We start from the raw sequence: 21,645 nt of genomic DNA, 5'->3' as shown, positions 1-21,645 counted from the left end.
CGTATATACAAATACGTATTCAATGGGATATCGACAAATGTCGTAAAGATGATCAAGGTGTCAGGAAGCCAAAATCTTCCACAAGATTAAAGTTTATAATTTTTAAATATTACTTGTTAAGAGTAGATAAAATATTTTTTTTAATATCGACAAATGTCGTACATAAAGATAATCAAGTTGTCAGGGTTTCCATTAAAAATGATAACAGCTAATCACCTAAATATCTTAAAAATATACCAAATGAAAATTTGTTGAATACTAATTTCCTTATATTCGAAAAGGAAAGTACAACAAAAACACTAGGCATCCAATGGAATGCGATATCTGACCAGTTTTCATACACGACTGAGTCCATATCCGCATTTTCCGCCATAACGAATATACAGATTTTATCCTCGGTGGCAAAACTTTTCGACACCGCAGGATGGTTTTCGCCAATTATGATACAAGCGAAACTTCTGATTCAAGAATAATGACCTCTTCGCTTAGAAAAATGGTCCCAGTTCGCAAACAATCTGTCCGACACTTCGCAGATATCAATTCCACGATGTGTGAACCATTTACCCGATTACAAAGTGGAACTACTACGACTTCTGCGACGCTTCTGAAAAGGCACATTGCGTCGCTATATATGTGCGCACTCAAATCGATGCCGCAACTACAAGCCACTTACTAGTTACAAAAGCAAAAGTTGTACTTCTAAAAACGCTAAGTCTTCCACAACTTGAACTCTGTGGCCCTCTGCTTCTAGCAAAACTAGTTTGCATGGTGCAGACCCACTTAAACATAGCGAAATACAAATAATATCTATGATCCGATTCCGATAGTCCTAGCCTGGTTAGAAAAGCCACCAAACGCGTGGAAAATATATAGTTCTAATCGAACGTTTCAAATACTTGACCTAGTAAGATCAGCCACTTAGCGACATGTAGCCAGTGTTGGCAATTCTGCTGATCTAGGTACAAGAGGGTGCAAACCCTTGCATATCGCCACCACCACCGTTTGGTGGAACATAGCCTCCCGATTCTTGGCTACAATCGCCCATGCCCAACATACTTTCCCCAGAAAGTCGAAAAATCGATGACAATGACATCCTTGAGCAATTTTTATTGTTCCCCGAGCCCTCCGGGTAGTCTTCTATAGCGGCTTAAACTTAAAGTTAAAGGAGTATCTTACCCTTATTGCGATGCATTAACGCACCAAGACTTACAAAAAGCAAAGGTCGTTCTTATCGCAACAACCCCAACGCCCTTTTTCAGCCGCGATATATCATTACTAAGAGAATCGAAGACGATTGATAAAAAGAGCTTACGCTTAGTTCTAAGTCCATTTCTAGACACGAAGGGTCTGCTTCGTGTGAATGGTCGCCTTGCTAACTCAAGCCTAACATATAATGAATGCCTCCGTATAATTATACCAGAGAGGTGTCCATTTGCCACTTTATTTATCAGACATATCCCCATACTAATGCTCTACGCAGAACATCTCCTCATGCAACATATGGTCCGCCAAGAGTTGTATGTACGTACCCCGACATAAGCCCCAAATAAAGAAGTGCATATTTATGTGCGAACACAGATTAGGCAGCACTTCCACCGGAACGCTGCAACTTCGCTTTGCCTTTCACAATTACAGGTTTCGATTTTGTTGAGCTTTTTCAGATAATGGCGACCATTTTAAAGTTCCTCACCCTAATGAAAGGCTATGTGGCTATCTTTGCCTGTGTTACTACAAAAGCAGTGCATCTTGAGCTGTGTACGAATCTGACAGAGGCTTTCCTCGCGGCATTTGCTCGTTTCGTCGGACGACGAGGTTTTCCATCGAAAATCATGAGCGATAATGGCAAAACATTTATCGGAGCTCAAATAGCTACCGAAAGACAGTTTGTGGACTTTAAAAAAGTCTCACATAACATTGCTCAAAAACACGGTCACCAAGGTATCAACTGGCAGTTTATCCCCCCATGCGCTCCTCACATGGGTGGTTTATGGGAATAAGCTGTAAAAAGCTTCAAATGTTATTTTAAAAAGATAGCTGGCAACTAAAAATTTAATTATGAAGAAAATTAAATACATTCCAAGTTTTGTGTTATTATTGTGTGATTTTAAGTCGTCGGCTAATTAAAATATTATATCAAAATGTAATTAGTATTCAAAGAGTTTTGAAGTGTGCAGGAAAAACTATTTTGCGAATTTAGTACCGAATAGAAGTGCGTATATTTCTTATAAATTTTTTTTATTAAACTTACACCTGCGTTCATTAAAAACCTCCCTAACCTACAAATTAATTTGCGTAGCTCATTGATTTCATAACGAATTTTTTATTATTGTTTTAATTAAAAACTATTCATTTTTGGAATGTATATGTAAATCTTTTGAAAATTATCCTTGAAGTAGCAGTGTTTAACTCAATCATATGCTTATCAGCTATTATTTAATTGAATTCAAAATAGAAGTTGTTTGCTAAATACTAATGCAAGTACGGTTGCGTCTAACCTATTGATGGCGAGTGTATGTACATACTATCTACAAATCGAGCAATAACTCAGGGCTGTGATCATTTTTGGTACTGTCATTAAAAACGCTGTTTGCTGTAAGTGGGTTGTTGAGAGCCAAAGTGACTTAAGAGAACAACGGCATGACGATCGCTGATGTAGAAAAATGTTTTAGCTTCATTATAGCGTGAGCCACTAAGCAAATAAGTTCTGTTCTCTTTAAATAGTTTTGTTGTGACAAGTGTACTTTCATTGTATACTAAATATCCGTACATATTTAAAAAATATAGGAAAGATAAGTGTTGAAATATCGGAGAGCAGAAATTTTATTTGGTTATTGTTGCTGCACATTATTGTAATAACGGGATAAGCATCAAATTAATTTACGCGTTTCTGGTAAAATACAACGGAAAAGAAGACTTTTACCGAAATGGCACAATTCCGATTTCTATGGCGCCGCGATCTGAATGAATGAATGAAGAACAACGAATTACTCTGCAAGACGGAGTCAGTACTAGGCGCATTGTTTCCGGGCTAAAAATGTATTCAATTGCTATAAAAAAGGGTATTACGTTATGAAGGAATTGATATTATATATATTTGTTTTTAAATAATATTTAAATTGTTTCACGTTTTTCAGAAGAAATTATTATTTTAATGAAATTCTCTACCAAAGTACAACACATTATTTTTAAATCCATTATATTAAAATTATATTATATTGCATTATAACATTATATTACAATAAATATGCGAAATATATACAATATTTCATGTATATCCAATTATTTTGAAATTGCCTTCATTCATATGTGGTATAACTTATATTAAATTTTAAGTTCCGTAACGAAGTGTGAATTTAAATCCGAATAATAATAAATTAATGGAATTATAACACACCACATACGTGTACCATAAAATAAAGTTGCTTTTTCTCAAAATAAAAATTATATTTAATTGGGAGCTTTTGCATTTCTCATATGCAATCCTAGAAGTACTGGCACGCCAAGTAATCTACTGTGAAACTATTGGACTTTTTTTGTCTATTTCAGATATATTTGAATTGTTTTGTTGTACAGAAGCATTGCTGGGACTAGAAGGGATGTTTCCTGTTCGATCCATATTCCATGGATTTGATCCTGATATTGGAGAGTCTGCATGACCAAAACCTGAATGATTTTCATGTTCCACAGCATTATTTCCATCATATTGAGTATTTTCTAGTCTTGTAATTAATCTTTCATCTTCTTCACCAAACTCACCCCCCATCAAGGTGGGTTCACCTACAACCATTACATCTTGTGAAGACAACGAGAAATTTGGACCCGACGGAGATCTCTTTTGATTGGTAACCGGAGGCGTGCCTGTATTTGCAGCTCCTCCAGAGTTAGATCCCTTCCGTTTACGTCTCTTATTCGCTGGTCTTTGTGGATCCTTTTTTCCTGGTGGAGCCACCATTCGTTGCCATTTTTGAAACAAAGTAGTTTTTAAGCAATCACGTGGACTTAATGCATATGCTTTATGCCTAGACATTAATTCTTGCATTGGTTCCAATATAACACATAATCGGAGATAATTCAAAGTGGAATTTGTTATGCCTGCCCTTGTAATATTCTTTGTTATTTGATCTAACAACATCGGGTCAGGTGGTATCGATGTTCCTATTACAGACCGTGGAATAAGTTCCCTATGGCCTTTAATTGTCATGTGCCATGATCTTATGCGCATATAGTCGTCATACACAAATTCTAGTATAAGTCTTGCGTCAGCACATACTTTGGTAAAAAATGGCTTACCATGTTGGGTTATTACTGTGCATTGATCACAATCTAGCGTAATAGTTGTATTATGAAATGACTCTTTTGCATGTTTAAGTTGGAAGTACAAGTCAGATACCCCTCCTTCATAGATGCTGCGAAAGAATCGTGGTATTAATGTCCGTCCAATAGTATATCTTTTCGGTCCGTCTTCTAAACAAAACAATATTGTTAATCGTGCATCATCTTCGAAAAACTCAGTGGTGAATGAATCCCACCAACAGTTATCGCTTTCATCTGTACGTTGCTGAAGTCGCTTATTCAATTCAAAAACACGATGTTCAGTGTGACTAAAATAAGAATTATGCCTTCTAAAGCCTTGCTCCATACGATCTATTTGTTGAGAACTTCCCATCATTGGGTGGCTACCTGTATGACTAAATGGAGAAGTAGTTGATAATGTGCCGAATTGGCTTCCAAAGACTGCTTGCGAAGAAAAGTGACTGCCCTGTCCAGAATTAAAAGGAGTTCCTGCATTCGATGGTCTATTAAATTGATTTAAATTCGAAGAGGGGGAACCAAACGGACCTCCTACAGGCCCATTAAATGATCCCGAACTAGCAGACTGAGTATAGGAACCGCCAATGCCTTGTTGTACAACTGGCCCTGGAGTCGAAGAACCAGACGGGGCAGGTGAAGACGTATACTGAGGAGTATTAGAACCAGGTGGATTCGTATTTTGAAATATGATCGACTGATTACCGGCAGGAGAAGATTGACCTCCTTGTGAATATTGACTGTTACTTGAATTATACGCAATACTGTTTTGTGGAAATCCACTTTGATTTGATCCATCGGTGTTTAAATTAGAGTTGTTAGAACTGTTTAAAAGTGTCGCATTTTCCGCTACATTTATGTTTTTCCAATTGCTGTCATCCATTCCTGATTGAGACGCCATTGTTGTAACAGTATTAATACCCCGGCGATTCATTCCCAACATTATTCCTTTTTCATAGAATTCATTGATATCTAAATTTGAAGGTAAGCAGAAATTATATAATTTGTTATTAAAGCTATTACTAATACGAAACAAGTGAATAATTACGATACGCAACTAAAAATATAAAAGATAGAATCTAACGAAAACTGCACTAGCTCTAAAACATCTAGTTCTTTTTCTAAAAAAAAAATAAGAAATAAAAAATACTAATATCAGGATAAAATGTTCGGTTGCATCCGAACTTAGTCCTTCCTTACTTGTTTACTCTCGCAATTTATAAAAATCAAAGATGCGCAAATACCTCTAGGTGTTTATAAAACTCTATACTAAATATGTTGCGCAAGAATTCAACATTCATTATGTTATAAAACAATGAATGAATTACAACGAGGGTCGTTCTCTTACAGGGTGGTTTCTAGTTAAGGCCACGAACTATCTGGGCGTTTATGACGCTAAGTACTATGGTGGTGCTGTGCACTTTTCGGAATCCATGCTGGTGGCTGGCTAGGCTCAGTTGGTGAGTGAAGGCCGGGAGTAGCAAGGCCTGAAGTGTCTTCACTATTGGGAAGAGGAGAGTTATCGCACGATAGGACTCCCCTTTGTTGGCGAGTTTCTCAGGTTTCAGTAGTGGGACCACTCTTCCGACTTTCCACACATTGGGTATTTGGAGAGTGGTCAGCGGCAGGTTGAGGACCTTGGTAAGATAGTTAGTCGAGCACAGATTCTTTAGCATAAGCATGTTGATTCCATCAGGGCCAATGGATTTAGAAGATTTTCATTTGTTGATGACATTCTGAACCTGCTCATCGGTGAAAGTAAGTGGCGCGCAAGCGGTTGGCATTTTGCGCAGCCGTCGGTTAACACATCGCTTGGTTTTGTCTACCGAAGGGTGCAGTGTAAATTGCCTGCTAAAATAGCTCACGCACTTCTTCGGGTCCGAAGAGGCATGACCATTGAATTGAACTTCAACTCGGTCGTCATGTCTCTTCGGGTTAGACAGAGCCTTGACAGTAGCCCAAAGCTTACTCACACCGGTGGAGAAGTTGCAGGACTTCAGGTGCTCTATCCATTTAATGCGCTTATCATGGTTTACAAATCGCCGAATAAAAACGAAAAGTACAAACAAAGAAAACGCTGTGAAACGCTGAAAATCCTTAATTTTTGGTTTTTAAGATGTGGCAATGCTGGTTTTCATCGTAATTATAAACATTCTAACTTTTTCAACCATGAATTTGATAAGTGATTTTTAAATTAATAATTTTAGCTGTTAAAAGTGAAATGTGAACTTATTTCAATGCTTAGAGTGTACCAAGTGAAAAATACCATGTGTTTTTAGTGCAAATGAATTTTTAATAGGGAATATTTTAAAAAATATAGGTTATTTTTACACTATTTTTGCATATTCCTCCTCTTGAGAAGCTCCCCTATCCGCACATACCCTATTTATAGGGAAATTAGTTTTTTTTACCCATCCGCGAAAGTAATCGGAATCGTGCCGAACTGAAGAACATCCTCTATCCGATCATACCCATTTTATTCCCGAAAGCGGGCCCCTATATAGCCTTATTACGTGTTTATGTTTCTGCGCATTTAGTTATTGATTTGTCGCGCTTTTAGTAGTTTTGAACACTACCGTTGAGTGGGGAGGGATGAGTATTTAGTTTACTCATCACACGATAAATGAATTTTGTATTGAGGGCATAATCTTCCTTTTTTACTAAATTTTAATTTTTTGTTTGCTGAGAACCATTTTCTTATTGCATGAATAAATGGATTTCAACCAAAGTTAGATATAGAAATAAAATTATTTTTGCATTATTTAATACAAAACATATATGGATATATCAAAGTTAGAAATTTAAGAGTAAAATTCATTATAAATGGGAGAAAATCGCATTTTAAATATAACAACCCAATTTTTGAACTTTAAATGCAAATATCGCAAAACCCATAAGTATGTATGTATATATATTCTTGATCTGGAGGACCTCCTCTATACGAACATACATATCCATTTTAACACCGAAATATGAGGTGCTATTTTAAATCCCAGCCATCGTAATTTAGATAGTTTGTTTCTAAGAATATCCTAAGAACAATCCCTTGCAGAGAATATATTGAAAAAATCAATACATTTGGTACACTGCAATAGAGGGCTCTCTATGGTTAATTACATACAAAATGACTCATTTATCTTTAATGTTATATTAGAATTATAGTTTTTAAATAATTATTATATATACTATTGAGGTACTCACAACTCGTCGTAAAGCATTGCAAAATCGTAAAATTATAAATTTTTACACTTGTTTAATAAAATTGTTGTTGGATTTCATACAAAATGAGTTTACATTTACAATTCTCAATGCTATGTTTTCGAATGATTATAACTTATAACTTTATGAGACTTGTGAAAACCCTAAATGTAAAAATTTGTGTTCCACAAAAAATTTTCTTACATATATATTACTGAAAGATACATCTAATAAACAAAAAATTCATAAAACATATTATGGTATTTATTTTGATAACTATCTATGCTACTTTACAACTTTATTAACGAGTTCGTTTAAAATACTATTTTTCTATCAACGCTCAATTCGAAATTTCAACAAAGCTTATATTTATTTCGACTTTATTTAATGAGAAGTTCTACAGATTGCAAGACGCTATTAGAAAACTCATGTTTGATCCGAAGATCTCAGGAATTAATTAAACATGAGAAAAAATAAATTATAAATACATACGTTTAATAAATCAAATAACGATCGTCAGGCAGTTCTTGACTGGTACAATATCTTCTGTAGAAAAAGCTTTGCAAAATATCAATATGCATATACTTCCGTTTAAATTTTAGAAACAAATATGTACTCGCAAATATTGCAATCCTACTTTTCTATATCAATCACAAATCCAATTAATAAACTCTTACTACCAACCTTTAGAATACTAAAATATAAATCGATATACAAACACAATCGATTGACTATTTCGATTGGGCACTTCTATAACCGGATGACTACACATACCATTTTTAATTCGGAAAATTTAAAGCATACGTTTTTATACTATGTTCGGACCGACATTGAAAACATTTTGAAAACACATTTGTGGGTTGTGGAAGATAAGGCGTTCGGACCGACAATGTGTGTTTTCGATGAGTTTTCACTGACAACTATCAATAGGGGGATTCCCTTGCTCTTGCAAGATTGCACGATGACACACAACGCCTATACCGAAATATGCAAAGCCAAGAGAGCACCCATTGTAGAATTTAGTGATATATGACGGCACGAAAATAAACATGGGTCTTGGTCTGACATATTTATAGCGATAGCAAATAATTTTCTGCGTGTATTTGTTGTTGTGCCGTTACACCATGAATAAAATTCTGCAATTCATTTCTGCAAGAGCAAGAGAATCCCCCTAATATGAGAATATCAAGTGACAGCTGTATTTGTATATGGAATGTAAACAAATATCAAGTGACAATTTAGGGCCGGCAAAATATGTCTTCGAATAAAATCGATTAAACTAGATTATAATGAGTGAATATAAGTATTCAAGTAGTTTTCAGCAAAAACTGGGTTTCAATGTGTTTTCGTTTAGAACACAAGTTTTTTTTTCCCACGATAACATGAACGAATTTTTAATTTGACATACTAATATGAAATCGAAAATATTTGATCTTAAATATATTAAGACCAGGCGTTTATTATATTGAGATAGATTAGGGAAATCCATTTTCATTGAATACATTAAATTCGGCATACTCAATATTGTCTTACTACTTTAAATATATGGATTACAATACATTTTTAATGTCGCTTAGCTGAAACGACTGGAGTTGCACTGAGCGGCACTATAAGATAATTTGCCGATAATGGGTGAAAAAAGAATCAACGTTTGATCGCTTTAATAATGGGGAAAAAAAATCTTCGCGTGTATACTCTGGTTAGTAAACGTCTCAAATTACCTCGCATATCGACAGGCTAAAGTTTATGGCATCTAACTGTCAAATCTATAGCCATTGCTTTTGTAGAATCTGTATGTGGGCATTTGTTATCATAATATAATCATTTTCGAAAAGGCGTCGGGTAGGTAGATAGGTCCGAGTTGATCTAGCGCATGTTTTGAGCTCTTGAACTGTTTAAAGTTTTATATGGATGAAAATAATTTATATGAAAAATAAAAAAGGAGAAATGTACTTTTTTCTACGAATGTATTTCTTGTAAAAAAAAGATTTTATATTTTCTTACTATGATAATTATAGCATACATTTTAAGACTTCGCTCATTCGCTAATCCATTTTGTATAATTTTTCTGCAAATTAACAATACTGAGCTAACTATTTATTTTTAGGAAAAATTCATTAATTATTTTGAAAATGTACTTTATTATTATAATTTAAAACAACTATTTAAATACTTGCTCTACTAAATTTAATATTTTCGAAATGAAACTGAAGTCGGTATATGTGTAAATGGGATGTGTTGCCTCTTCGATTTTCATAAGAATGAAAACTGATCTGCCAAACTGCTGAAGTGACTGCTTATTGCTTTCAATATATGGCATACTAATTAGTATTCTATATATTGCATTCCATAAGCAATATGGAGTCTCCAAAGACAATAGGTACGGCGTACAATTAGTATACAATAAATTTTTGCTTGTCGAGATGCCCCATAATGTTGTGGTAAACATAATTCACCCATGTAGTGCTTAAACAATTATTAAAACGTTTTCAATGGATCCTGAAGAGACTGAAGAGAGAGTGAAAACTCGAGCTGTTATAAAGACAGCAACTGATTTGCAAAGATTGAAATTGGAGAAATTAATGATGAATCCGGTAAATCTATATACCTACTAGATTAGATATTACTATAAGAGGGTGGGATTTAGAATAGCATCCCCCGATTTTGGTGTTAAAATGAGTATAAATATACATAAGTATGTATAGATAGAGATAGTTTGCAGATCAAGAAAATGTATATATGTACATACATATGTAATGTATGTAGTTGCCGTTCAGTTATGGTCACGATTCCGGTTACTTTGGTGGTCGGGGAAAAAACACGAATTTCGGTATGGGGTATGTTAATTAATAACTCGTTTTCTTTATTTCGTCTTCTTAAAAACAATATTTTGCTTAAGCCTAGATACAAATATTAATCTTACATTCTAGGAAGTATACTTATCTACAATCCACTTAAGGTAGATCATATGTTGTAAGTGGAAAGGTTCATCTTACTATCTATGAATTACATCTTTGGACCACTTAAGGCGGGCCGTATTTGAAAAGTACAATGTTTCATCTTACATTCTAAAAACTACATATAAAATCCACTTAAGACGGAAAATATGGGTCGTAAGTGTCATGTTACAAATTTTTGACAAATAATAGATATGTTCATATTATACTTATATCACTGGTGGTATTAACTCCTCCACCTCTAAATTGTAGCGTCCCGATTCAAAGAGATATAGTACGTGAGGCTATAGATTAATTTATCGATTTGAACAGCACCGTTTTGAAATCTTAATTTATTACAATTTATTTGAGTTTGACTCTTAAATATATATTCGATACATATTATATTATCTTCGACTTCTAATTATTTTCTGATGGAAGTCTTTTTATATGTGACATAATTTAGACAAAAAATTTCTTTTTCTTGTATATTGAAGGTAAAAGATTTAAGATTTGATATTATCTTTATGAATTATTCTGTTTCTGTTTTGTATTTTAACTTTATTTCCTAAATCTTCTAATACTACTTTTTTTGTTGTTTAATTTTTTTCTTTCCCCATATATTTTTTCATATATAATATCTCCTTTTTGATAGCTTTTTTGAAGCCTTTTCTTGTTATGATGCTCTAGCATTGGCTGCGATTTAGAGTAGCACCCCCGATTTCGGGGTTGAAATGGGTATGTACGGACAGAGGAGGTCCTCCAGATCAAGAATATATATGTATATATATATAGTTGCCGCTGACTTATGGTTTTTGAGATATTTGCATTTAATGTTCAAAAATCAACTATTTAAAACAGTGTTTAAAAAACTGAGGTCGAATTAGCAGAAGTCGCAATATTGTTGCTATTCGCTACTTCAACTGCGAGCGATATCAGAAAGTATGCAAGTGCTTTTGCTTCTGCTTCTGAAAAAATCAGAAGTCGCAGATCAATAATATATACACGATACATATAGTTGCGCGCATTCGACTTTTTGACTTATGGTTTTTGATTTAGAATGCATTTTTTACACTAATATTTTATACAGTTTTTTTATTGCATTTTTCACTAATATTTTATACTTTTATATCCACTAACACTTTGCTAATTCGTTTAAAATCATTTATTTTATATTAAATAGTGCAAAAATAACTTTAATTCCATAACAAACTTTAGTTAAAATCTAGTTATTCATAAAATAAGAAAATGGTTGTAAAAAAAATTGTCAAATTTTCAAAAATGAAAAAAATAAAAAAAAAAATATAAAAAAAATCGGCCCACTCCGGGATTAGCAGGGATAGTTGTCAAATTAATTGAAGTTTTTTTTTGAGGAAAAAAAAAAACAAAAATGGCGAACTTCCAAAAAAAAATGACGATTTTACTTAAAAAACCGATTATTTTATATAATTGATCGTGTTAAATTTTTTTCGTGTATTTTTTCGGAAAGTTCATTCAAAAAAATAAATTTTAAAAAAAAGGTCCCCAAAAGTCAATTTCTACAAAAGTTATGGCAATTTGAAAATAAATTTTTTTTTTAAATTCGTAACTTTTTTTCCAGTTTGACAAAAAATTTTGAAAAAATTCTCAAAAATGTTTTTCAAAGGGTAGAAAAGGATGGATAAGTTTCAGCAAAATCTAAAGGGGTCGGGTACAAAAGTGCTCGATTTGGTATGGAATACCCCATATGTACATCTAGTTCTATTAAATTACGATTCGTTTATTTGTTTTAAAATGAAAAAATTTTGCAGTTTTTTTCTATCCATTTCAAGATATGTATATTTAACATTAAATACAGCATATCAAATATTTTTTTTACACAAATAGAAAAAACTAATGCTAAAACTTAAAGTGCGCCTAATTCATATCAAAAATTCATATAATGATTATTTATATAAATCAAAAAAATAATCATTTTTAGCGGTTTTTGGCTTACATTTTGTTGCAATTATTGTCCCTAGACGTCGGCGCATGCTCCCCACTCGATTTCTAGTATTATTTCTGGATATTTTGACCTATTAAGTCGATGATCCAGTTTTTTGGCCTTGTTTTGATGAAATTAGATGTTTTCGAATACGGTTTTCCAAAAAGTTCCAGATATTTTGAATAGGATTAATGTCAAGTGATTGCTATTTTTAATACCATAACAACTATTCACGTACAAGATAAGACGTGTATTTTGGGTCGGTATCCTTTTGGAAATGGATTTTGCTGCTATTAATAGCCGATTTAAGCACACTTAAAATTTAAATTTTTTTCTTAAAATGTTCAGATACATATCGTCTCCTGAAATGCAAAATAACGTAACATCACTTTCCGTAGGTTTACAGGAGAAGCGAAAACCCGTATAAAAAGAAAACCACTTGAGATATTGAAACAAAATTTTCAAATCTGAATTAACATGAAACTATAAGTATATTTTATAAAAAAATAAAAAAAAAATTAAGCAAATTTTATAGTAGGTGTCTTACGTTATTTTGAATTTTCATTTCTGAAACAAAATAACGTATGATCAATCTAAATTTGTATAAAAATTTAAATATTAATACTTTTTTTTTAATTTTTAAATAAAAACAGTTGCAAGTTTTTCATATTTCATGTTATTTTTATTATTAAAATGTACATAAGTACCAGAAAAAATTTAAATATTTCAAGATAAAAATGGAATAATGTTTATTATTTATTAAATAACTAATTACTCAAAAGGTATATTACCATAAAAGTAATAACAGTCTGCTGGAATTAAAACTTCTAGGTTCTGCAGATGTTGCCATTTCTTCTTAGTTATTGTTAAACTTTGCAAAAGAATAGGCTGCTGAATTCCTAAAAGCTGCTGAATTCCTAAAAAAGCACGGGTCTGATCACTTGGAACATGGAGTCGCTAAACCGAACTCTGGCGGCTCCTTCTCTACCCATATACCGAGGGAGTTGTGGGTGGGAAGAAACTGTTAGAGAAAAGGGACAGTGAGCTTCTTCACGGATGGGTCAAAGGTGGAGAGGTCTACTGTCAGAAGCTCTCTATCAACTCCAGTTTCTCCAACTTCCTAAGTATTGCAGTGTCTTCCAGGCCGAGATTGGAGCCATTAAGGTAGCAGTAGATTTACTACTCCGGAGTGCAGCCTCCTTCAGAGGAGTGACCATCAGTTCAGATAGCAGAGCGGCGATTCCAGCCTTGAACTCATTGACAATGAGAGAATTCAGAGTTGATCGAAGACCTAACCTCGCTATCAATAGCATCGAGTGTCTTTGTGATAAGAATGATATGAGTTCCAGACCACAGCGGAATCGCAGGAAACATGAGCTAGCAAGAAGAGGCACCCTAGAACCGCTATAGGTAGAATGGGAGCGGATCTGTGCTCCCTTATCCTATTCTATTACTGCTGAGCCACAATTTTTACACACCCTGTTGAAAAAGTCTTATGTCCCTAGATCGTTCGCATGATATGTAGTGATCTCTTTGTCCTTAGTAAGGCAGCCTTTCCCTAGTTTTGGGGCTTGTAACACGCCATTGTCCTATTGGCTTCCACGCAGTAAGGCTGGGAATCCTACTAGACACCATCTGCAGAAGCTGTATGGAAGAAGATTAGGTGGAAACCTGTCTTGCGTTAGGGAGGTCAAGACTTAATCACTTGGGGCGCATACCTTCATCCCACCGAACTGGCGGGAAGCGTTTTGTTATTTTGTAAGTTCGAACACATGGGTTCTTCTTTTCTATGGCCTCACAAAGGAGTACATACATGCATGTATATAGTAGTCCACGTTCGATAAACGATGTAGCCTAAACTAACCAAAGCACATTGAACTTAATCATTAAAAATAAACATAAACAATAAATGAAGGCTAACTTCGATATAAAAAAAAACAAACACTGTTATATTTACATACATGAGTGATGATACGTTATTTTGTGTAACGAAATCAAGCACTTGATGATACATTTTTTTGAATTTTTAATATATGTAGCTTGGGTATTTTTGATCGCAGAAGCTTAAAATTTTTGACGCATATGTAATATAATGTGGTGCATCGTAATCAGTAAAAAACTCAATTTTGAATTTTTTGATGATACGTTATTTTGCATTTCAGGTGACGATATGCTCTTCCATTTTTTTAAAAAAAAATCCAAATGTTCAACTCCAAATGCAGCCACATACCCCCAAACCATAACATTACTCCTACCAGGCAATACATTTTTTCCTTGCGACTCTTCATTGATCTTTCTCCACACTTTTCGTGATCTTGTTGAACCAAATATATTAAATTTTGATTCGTCGGTGAACACAATGTTTTCCCAAAGCCAATACGTTTTATTTAAATACTGTTTAGCAACCGCCGATCTGTTCTTTTTATTAACCTTACTTATGTATGTACATATGTATGCTTTACGACGTGCGATTCGTCTATGAAAACCAGCACTATTCAACACATTCCTACTGTTTGGGGATTTAAAAGTGATTTACCAGCTTACTAGAGAGCAACGTTCTACCAAAAAAGCTCAACCACATTCTTGAGCTTCTTTAGTTTTAAATAGATTTAAGACTTGAATAGTTATTGTTAGGCTTTACCATAAAAATAAATCTATTCAATAAATAAAGAAATATTGGAAAAAAAAATTAAGAAATAAAATTTCTTTTTATAAAAGTTGTACATTAAGTGTGGCAATTCAAAGAAATTATATAACATATTTACGAAGAAATATTAAAAATAGGGCAATGGGAACAATTTTCGAACGTTATTTGCAGAAAAGCAATCACGGTGCCCTCCTAACTTGGCGTTGTCTCATCCTAAATAAAAAAACAGGTTCATCGTAGATATGGGTTTTCCCAAGGCAACGCCGAAAAGGTTATAATTATAATTCGAAATTAAAATTGTTAGTTTTTTTTAAAGATTCTAGGAGTGAAAATCCTTTTTTTTTTGCAAAAAAATTGGATATTTTTTATTATAAATAAATTAGAATTTAACTCTGTGGTGTTAGGTCTATGTACTGCAATATATTTCGAAAGGATCGGTAGCAGTGTTAAAAAAACTGCAGCAAAAGTAGCAGAAGTCACAATATTTCTGCTTTTTGCTGCGACTGCCCGCGACTTTTTAATGTGCTCTGACTTCGGCTTCTGCTTCCGGAAAAAGCGAAGTCGCAGACGAAGCAGCAGTAAATGTCAAACAGTTACAAATATCAATAGCAGCAACAGTCACCAATATTATTTTTTTGCTTCTTGCTTTGCTGTTGCTTTCGATCATGATCGTAAGTCGTAGCAGCAGCAAGTGTCGACTTTCGGTAGGCGACGTCGCAAAAATTTATTGTCTTGACTGTTTATCGATTTTGATTCTCGTTGCTTTTGCTTTCGGTGAGCAGCAAAAGTTGACACAGCAACTAGCGTCGAATGTTTGCTTCATGTGATTTTACGGTAAAGTTCTTAGTCCCTGTACCCATGAAAAGTACTATACGTCTTTGAATGAAAAAGAATTTTTCCAGTTTATTTAAATAAAGCGTAAGTAAAGAGGGGCAATTGCTCATTACTATTAATTATTTTTGCTTTATATTGAAGAAGGTCTTTACAATAATTGGAATGTTCCGATTTAGACTAAACAAAAACCCATTTGTTCGACAAATTGTTGTAATTTTGAAGGTAACTGCATAATACCGCTCTCATAGAAATCATCGTTCCTTTTGGCTACAAAGATGATAATTTCGACTGTTTGCATAAAAAAAAGTTTATATTCACTTTGTTTTAACAAATTAAATATACATATTTACGAAAATTATGAAATTAAAATTTATAAGCAAAATTAACTTCCAAAAAGTTCCAATTATCAATATTTTTTGTCCAAAAACTGATATTTATTTCTACCAGCAAATATTTTCAAAAATATACTGGTTCAAGTCATTGCGGAAGTCTGTAAGCACAAGTCTTAATGTAGGGAATGCTCGTTCAATCGTCACCTGTCATAAAATAATTTAATGATTAAGTAAACTTTAATTAATTGATGCATTTGAATTTACCTAAGTTGACGGTATAGCATAACAAATATTACTTATTGTTTATAACTCGTGGTCGATGTACTGTTTTCTTTTCCAAAAAGGTAAAACATCTGTGTCAAAACTTTGAAAAGGAAGTTGCAGTTTTTCAATTTTTGAATGAACGTCGATAGTATTGTCGATTTTTGTTAAAACTCCTTGTGCTAAATATTCTCCTCATCAAAAAAATTGTTTTTTGATTAAAGCTTAAATTTGGCGTTTTGCATAAATTTCCAGTAGGATTAAGACAATATAATATATTCTATCGCAATTTGATTTTAAATGATTTATGACATCAATTATTTGTTAGTCTGATAATACGTTTGCCGTTTTATGGTCGTTATTGAAGTTGTTGAAAATTTTGAGCGTACACTTACGGAACATCTCGACGTATTGCCTGTGGAGACTCCATATTGTTTATGGAATACAATATATGGCATACTACACACTGCTGAAGTGGCAGTTCGTTGAATGTACTATATGGTATGTTCTTTAAAAAGGGATCCGTTTGAGAATCATATTTAGAAGCGGTTTCTTCTACTAACATCGTTGTTTTGTCTGTACTGCTTTACTTATTTGGTCCTTACAGCCGCTAGCTCGACGATTTAAGCGTAGCTGTCAACATCTTTGCATGTTCCTCCCCGCAACCAATCCATAACTCAGATCTTCCGTTGAATACAATCAAATTAATCAAAAAGCTTATTAGGAAGGGATAGCAAAGCGTGATCATCGTTCTCATATGGTTTTCGACTTCTAAACGCTGGCAGGCTAGTATAAAATTGATTATGACCTTGAAAACCGACGGGGTACTTTATTCTTCAGAGAATAAATTCGACTTAAACTAGTCTATCTATTTATTTGTTTCTTGTTCTTCCATTAAGAAGTTTTCCGAAAATCTTTAATGTTACTTAAATTGTGTATCTAATAATGTTGTATTTTTTCTACTCAACAGAATAAGCCAATTGTAATACCTGAGATTTCCAAAGAAAAAGGTTATAATCAAATAGCACCATCCTTTGTTCGCAATGTTATGGGATCTAGTGCTGGTGCTGGTTCCGGTGAATTTCATGTGTATCGCCATTTGCGGAGAAAGGAATATTCTCGACAAAAAAATATACAAGCAATGAGTATCAAAGAGCAGCAAGACCAAGAATTTCAAAGAAAGCTTGAACAAAATAAATGTATCGCACAGGAGAGAACAGCGAAAAAAAGAGCAAAACGGTTAAAAAAGAAAGAACGAGCAAAAAAAAGATCTGGCAAAGAGGAAAATCTAGAAGACAAAATGGATCTGGAGAAAAACGACTAGCTATTTACATATGTAATTAATATAAACGTAAAATCATGGACTGGTTATTATTATATTAATTGGATGCCAGCTCATTTCATGTAATATCTAAAAATCTTACCAACTAGGTTATAATAATATGAAACATAGAAGTAATAAAAAGAACAACAATGGTAATTTGATTATTCAGCATCTGTATAGTAATAAAGCAAACAGAGCATACTCGCAAGCAAGAAATTAGCTTAAGGGATCGACTCAGTGTGAAATATTCGAAAAATCATTTTTTCTTGCATTATCGGATGGCATACACTGTAATAAAAATTCTCTCAAATTATGAAATCGAAATTTAAATTATTAACGTCGCTACAGCGTTTCTTGTAGAAAGGGGACGGAACGAGACAATATTTGAAAGCGTTTTTCTCAGAATGGTGTTTTTCAAAACGGTTTCCACTCTCTAAGGAAGAGTTTAAAGAGATATCTAGTTTTTGTTTTTTGAAATATTTCTATTGTTTTCTACGAAAAACTGCCGAAAAAAGGAGCCAAATTCGATACTTAAAAAAAAACTCCATAGCTCGATAGCGACTTTCATACAGATTAATAATCTTTTTGAAATTTTTGTTTTTGATTATGAACACAGTAACCGATAAGAAATTGATCGTTACTTTATGGGCTTTGTTGAAGGATAGCATCCATAAATATAACTTAAGCAAATCTGAAATTCAGAAAAATACAAATTTAGATAAAGGAAACAAAATCAATCCGGAAATAACAAAAAAAAAAAAAGACTCGTGTAACCAATGTCAGCTAGGCTAAATTCCATATTAAAGTATAAAAGTCTTCGTGGTTTAAAACGAAAATTGTGCATTACCTGAAAGCTCGTGAGACTTTTTTTAATTCTCGCTCGATACTACCACGTATTATGCAATAATAGTTTTGTTCACCTAGCGGTTGTTTGTAACACCTAAAATTAATCGAGATAGATAGATGTAAAGTTATATATATCAAATTGTTCAGGATGACGTTTCTTTCGTAAGACAATTGAGATATTGAGATTCACATGTTCCTTTCCCTGAAAAGGTTATTGCAGATCATTTTCTAATCCCACAAATGCCGTTACTCTTCAAACCGAAAAGCATTTTTACTGAGACACTTTGCTAAGGATATTTCACATCACACAGAGACTGGGTCGATCAACGTTCATCCTTTACATCGTGGATTTTGTATTGTGTGTGTTGTCAGAGAACTTAAGCGGACGCTCCCTTGGACGGACGCGGACGCTTTTCACTGTCGTGGCTAGCAACATGCCTCAGACAAGTAATGTGCGTTACACTCTGAACACATAGAGAGCGACATATGTCAAATATTAAAATACACACGTTCTTATGGACACAGTTATTGAGACTACTGCACAACTACATAACTGTGTCCATAAGAACATGTGTATTTTATTATTTGACAGATGTCGTTTGAAGTCTGTCACTCTCTATGTTTTCAGAGCGTTAAGCTGTGATTCCCCGTATTTTGTTCATTGACAAAAAATGCCGTAGCTACTGACTAACCGTTACTTTAGAAATGGGTTTTTTCATGTTATACTATTCTGATAAACATTTGTTGAAAACGATCACTTGTGTGTAACTATTAATCAGAATGGCTGTTCTCTCCTTGAAAGAAAAAATGGAAATAATAAATTTCCAAGAAAAAGAAAAAAGTTCTGTTCATGATATTGCAAAGAGGTAGCATTTTTGTATTTTTAGTGGTCGGCCATCAATTCATTTTACGGGTTTCTTAAGGTTTAACATTGGAAAAATGCAATCTGCAGCAATTATCAAAAATAAAGAAGACATCAAAGCTAAAAGTCTTCTATTAGACTTATAAGACTTTTTTCGAGCCATGCCTGACAAAAGTTGGCTCTAAAATCAGAAAAATTTACTGGTAGTAAATTGTCGAACTTACCATTATGTTTTGCGTCAATATGGTTGGACAAAAAGAAAAGCTATTATTCATTGGAAAAGCGGCCCGCCTGAGAGCTTTTAAACACATACAAATTGCCAATTTACTAGTCGATTGGAAATTGAACAAAAAGGCGTGGATGACAACAGAAATTATGACAGAGTGGTTACGATAACTTGACACAAAAATTAAATCTCGCAACAGGAATATTATTTTATTTTTAGATAATGCTGCCTCTCATCCCAGAGATATCTGCCTGACAAACATAACTTTAAGAGTTTCTACCTCCTAATACAACATCCATATGCCAGCCCTTGGATCAGGGCATAATACAAAATTTTAAAGTCATATACAGAAACTTCATTATAAAAGATATGCTATCAAATATGGACACAGCTAAATCGGCATCAGAATTATCAAAAAAAAAATATGCTTGATGCTCTGTGTTTTGTTAAAGCTTCTTGGGACAAAATTGAAGCGTCAAACATAGAAAACTGTTTCCGAAAATCTGGATTTATACAATTCGAATGTCGAACTGTTTGAGCTTGAGGATGATATTCCATTAGCAACGCTCTTTAATTTAAATGAAATTGCACAACTTAGTGACTTTATATTGAGGATTATTTAAATATTGATAACGTTGCTTACACAGATTACAGTATTGAAATTGATTATGAAGGCGTTACTAATACTGAGGAGGATTTAAGTGATTCTAATGAGGAGGTAGCTGTGGAAGACACGGATCTAATTAATAATTATCATGAAGCATTCGTTTCCGTTTCGCTCTATTGGGCGGACATCTCCCTTAGGCGGACAATATCGTTGAGACCGTCAGTGTCCGCTTGAGAGAGCTTTTACTGTATACATATGTTATGAATATCTTTGAACTATTGCGGTTTTCAACCCAACTTGGTCGAATTGAAGTTAAGGCAATTCAACTTCAGATCAAGAATATTGTAAAGCGCACAATTGGTGTACTCTAGAGTAGATTTCGATGTATTTTATCTGTGCGAGATTTACATTACACACCTGAAAAGGCTACGCAAATTGTGAAATTGTGAATGCCAACACTTCCAAAATGAACCTCCGGAAGAAATACCATCTACTTCAAGTACTACAATGACCAATGATATATTTTGCATAGAAAGAGAAGAGATGCGGCTCGAATAATTCGCAATAATGTTATGGCTTCGCTCTAAAAAATCTAAATATTTTATTTATTCTTTCTAATGTCTTATTTATTCAGTCTTATTTTTTAATTTTATTTAAACAAATTCATTAAATAACAATATCACTTCATTGCTTCCAAATTGTGCTTTTCTTCTTCCAACTTCTGGATACTTCTTCATTAGTTCCAATTTTTTAAACTGCTTTTTTGTTGTAACTTGATTTCTTCTAAAAATTTATTAAAAAAAAAAAAAAAAAAAAAAATAAAAAAAAAAAAAAAAAAATAAAATAAAAAAAAAAAAAAAAAAAAAAAAAAATAAAAAAAAAAAAAAAATAAAAAAAAAAAAAAATAAAAAAAAATAAAAAAAAAAAAAAAATAAAAAAAAAAAAAATAAAATAAAATAAACATTTAAAATAGCAGTTGAAGTTTATTTATATACTAGTAAACCCCACTTGTACAGAGTTACAATACCAAAAAAAAAAGTTGAAGTTCCATCAGATTCAACCGCAATTTTTTTTTGACAGATTGAGTTGATATCGGCAATACCGAATTTTTAAACTTCGGCTAAAATGCAGTTGGGTTGAAAACCGCAATAGGGGCATTACACTAATTACTTACTAATTGGATATTGCAGGCATCTCCCACCTAACAACATGAGTTTAGTTCTCTATAGACCCGAAGTCGGCACAATTTCATCTTCAGAACTTATCAAATTTTTATTAATAATGCCTCCTAAAATGAATGC

General features: G+C 33.3%; 2 protein-coding genes across 2 annotated transcripts; one reads left to right on the top strand and one right to left on the bottom strand.

Annotated features, from left to right (window-relative positions):
• Positions 1–2,718: 2,718 nt before the first annotated feature.
• Positions 2,719–8,191, bottom strand: LOC126756560 (LIM domain-binding protein 2). The gene is made up of 2 exons (XM_050469718.1): positions 7,999–8,191; positions 2,719–5,280 (listed from the first exon to the last, which is right to left on the bottom strand). The coding sequence occupies exon 2, from the start codon at positions 5,249–5,251 to the stop codon at positions 3,509–3,511; it is 1,743 nt and encodes a 580-aa protein (XP_050325675.1). The 5' UTR covers positions 5,252–5,280; positions 7,999–8,191; the 3' UTR covers positions 2,719–3,508.
• A 1,731-nt stretch (positions 8,192–9,922) lies between these two features.
• LOC126756596 (PRKR-interacting protein 1 homolog) lies at positions 9,923–17,959 on the top strand. The gene is made up of 2 exons (XM_050469792.1): positions 9,923–10,100; positions 17,450–17,959. Exons 1-2 carry the CDS (start codon positions 9,999–10,001, stop codon positions 17,801–17,803), a joined length of 456 nt encoding a protein of 151 aa, XP_050325749.1. The 5' UTR covers positions 9,923–9,998; the 3' UTR covers positions 17,804–17,959.
• The last annotated feature ends 3,686 nt before the right edge of the window (positions 17,960–21,645 follow it).

This window comes from Bactrocera neohumeralis, chromosome 4, assembly GCF_024586455.1.
Source record: "Bactrocera neohumeralis isolate Rockhampton chromosome 4, APGP_CSIRO_Bneo_wtdbg2-racon-allhic-juicebox.fasta_v2, whole genome shotgun sequence".
Lineage (NCBI taxonomy): Eukaryota > Metazoa > Arthropoda > Insecta > Diptera > Tephritidae > Bactrocera > Bactrocera neohumeralis.
This window is presented reverse-complemented; position numbering and strand designations above follow the sequence as displayed.